This window comes from Haliaeetus leucocephalus, unplaced genomic scaffold (genome assembly GCF_000737465.1).
Source record: "Haliaeetus leucocephalus isolate CR32 unplaced genomic scaffold, Haliaeetus_leucocephalus-4.0 Scaffold604, whole genome shotgun sequence".
NCBI classification, from domain to species: Eukaryota; Metazoa; Chordata; class Aves; order Accipitriformes; family Accipitridae; genus Haliaeetus; species Haliaeetus leucocephalus.
The window spans coordinates 1-1,234 of NW_010973040.1; the positions used below are offsets into that span (position 1 = coordinate 1).

Sequence of the window (1,234 nt, forward strand, 5' to 3'; positions counted from 1 at the left end):
GTCTGAGCACTGCGGGGGGGGGGTCCTGGCACCCATGGGGGGGTGCAGGCCCCAATAAGACCCCTAAGGACCCCCTGCGGGGCTGGGTTTGTGTTATCTGCGCCCCCCAGGGGTAAATAATGTGTTTATTGTCAGCCCTGGGGCAGACTTGTGTCCCCCCCAGGGCAGTCCTGGGCTTCTGTTATTGGCTCTGGGGCAGATCTGTGCCCCCCCAGGGCAGAACAGTGTGTTATTATGCTCTGTGCCCTGCTCCAGGCAGATCTGTGCCCCCCGGGGCAGATCAGGGTTTGTGTTATCAGCCCCAGGGGCAGATTTGGGCTCCCTGGGGGCAGATCTGGGTCCCCCCAGGCAAACCTGCCCCCCCAGGGCAGATCAGGGCTCACGTTACCAGCCCCAGGGGCAGATTTGGGCTCCCGGATGGGAGATTTGGGCCCCCTCCCCGGCAGCTTAGCCCCCCCAAGGGCAGCCCAGTGCTTGTGTTATCACCCCAATTCACCTCCAGCCCCTTCCCCCCCCCCCCCGCCGCCGCCCCCTTACCTCTCCACGCTGCTATGATGGATGCATCCGTGCGACCCCCCCACGGCGTAAATCATGCCGTCGATGACCCCCACCCCGATGCGATTGCGGGGGACGCTCATGGGGGCGCAGGGGGACCACTGGTCGGTCATGGGGTTATAACAATCGATGGCGGCCGAGTCCGTGTTCCCGTCGGGGGAATTATTCCGTCCCCCCACAGCGTAAAAAAGCCCCCCCACCACGCAACCCCCCAAACCGCTCCGAGGAACCTGAAGATCGGCTAAACGGATCCACGATCCGTCCCGGGGGTTGTAAGCTTCCAAATAACTCAAAGACTGACGATAATATCCGCCGGCCGTGTAAATGAGCTGCCCCACTTTGGGGGTACGGCAGGGTAAGACCTGGGTGGGTTTATGAAGGGTCAAATCCTGAAAAATTTGCGCCAGGTAATCCTTGGACCGGGAATCGGAGCGGAGGATTTCGCATTTCTGGAGTTGCATCTGGAGGAAGTGGGGGGTGAGGGAATGGCAGCGGACGGCGCGGAGCAGAGCCTGGACGTAAAGGCGGCGGTTGGGACAGTCGTGTTTCACCCAGTTGATGCAGGCGTGGAAAACCTCCGACTCGCAGCGGACGTTCAGCTCGTCCCGGCTGATCAGGGTCACCAGCTGGCAGTGCGAGAGGTTGAAGAATTCCTCCTGCTTTGATACCTGCGGGGGGG

At 61.9% G+C, this 1,234-nt stretch overlaps 1 protein-coding gene across 1 annotated transcript; it reads right to left on the reverse strand.

The window, feature by feature from the left end:
• Positions 1–470: 470 nt before the first annotated feature.
• KEAP1 (kelch-like ECH-associated protein 1) lies at positions 471–1,223 on the reverse strand (the record flags this gene model as incomplete). Its single annotated transcript, XM_010578095.1, has 1 exon — positions 471–1,223. A coding segment is annotated over one exon (690 nt), but the record flags the coding sequence as incomplete, so codon positions are not given.
• Positions 1,224–1,234: the final 11 nt, after the last annotated feature.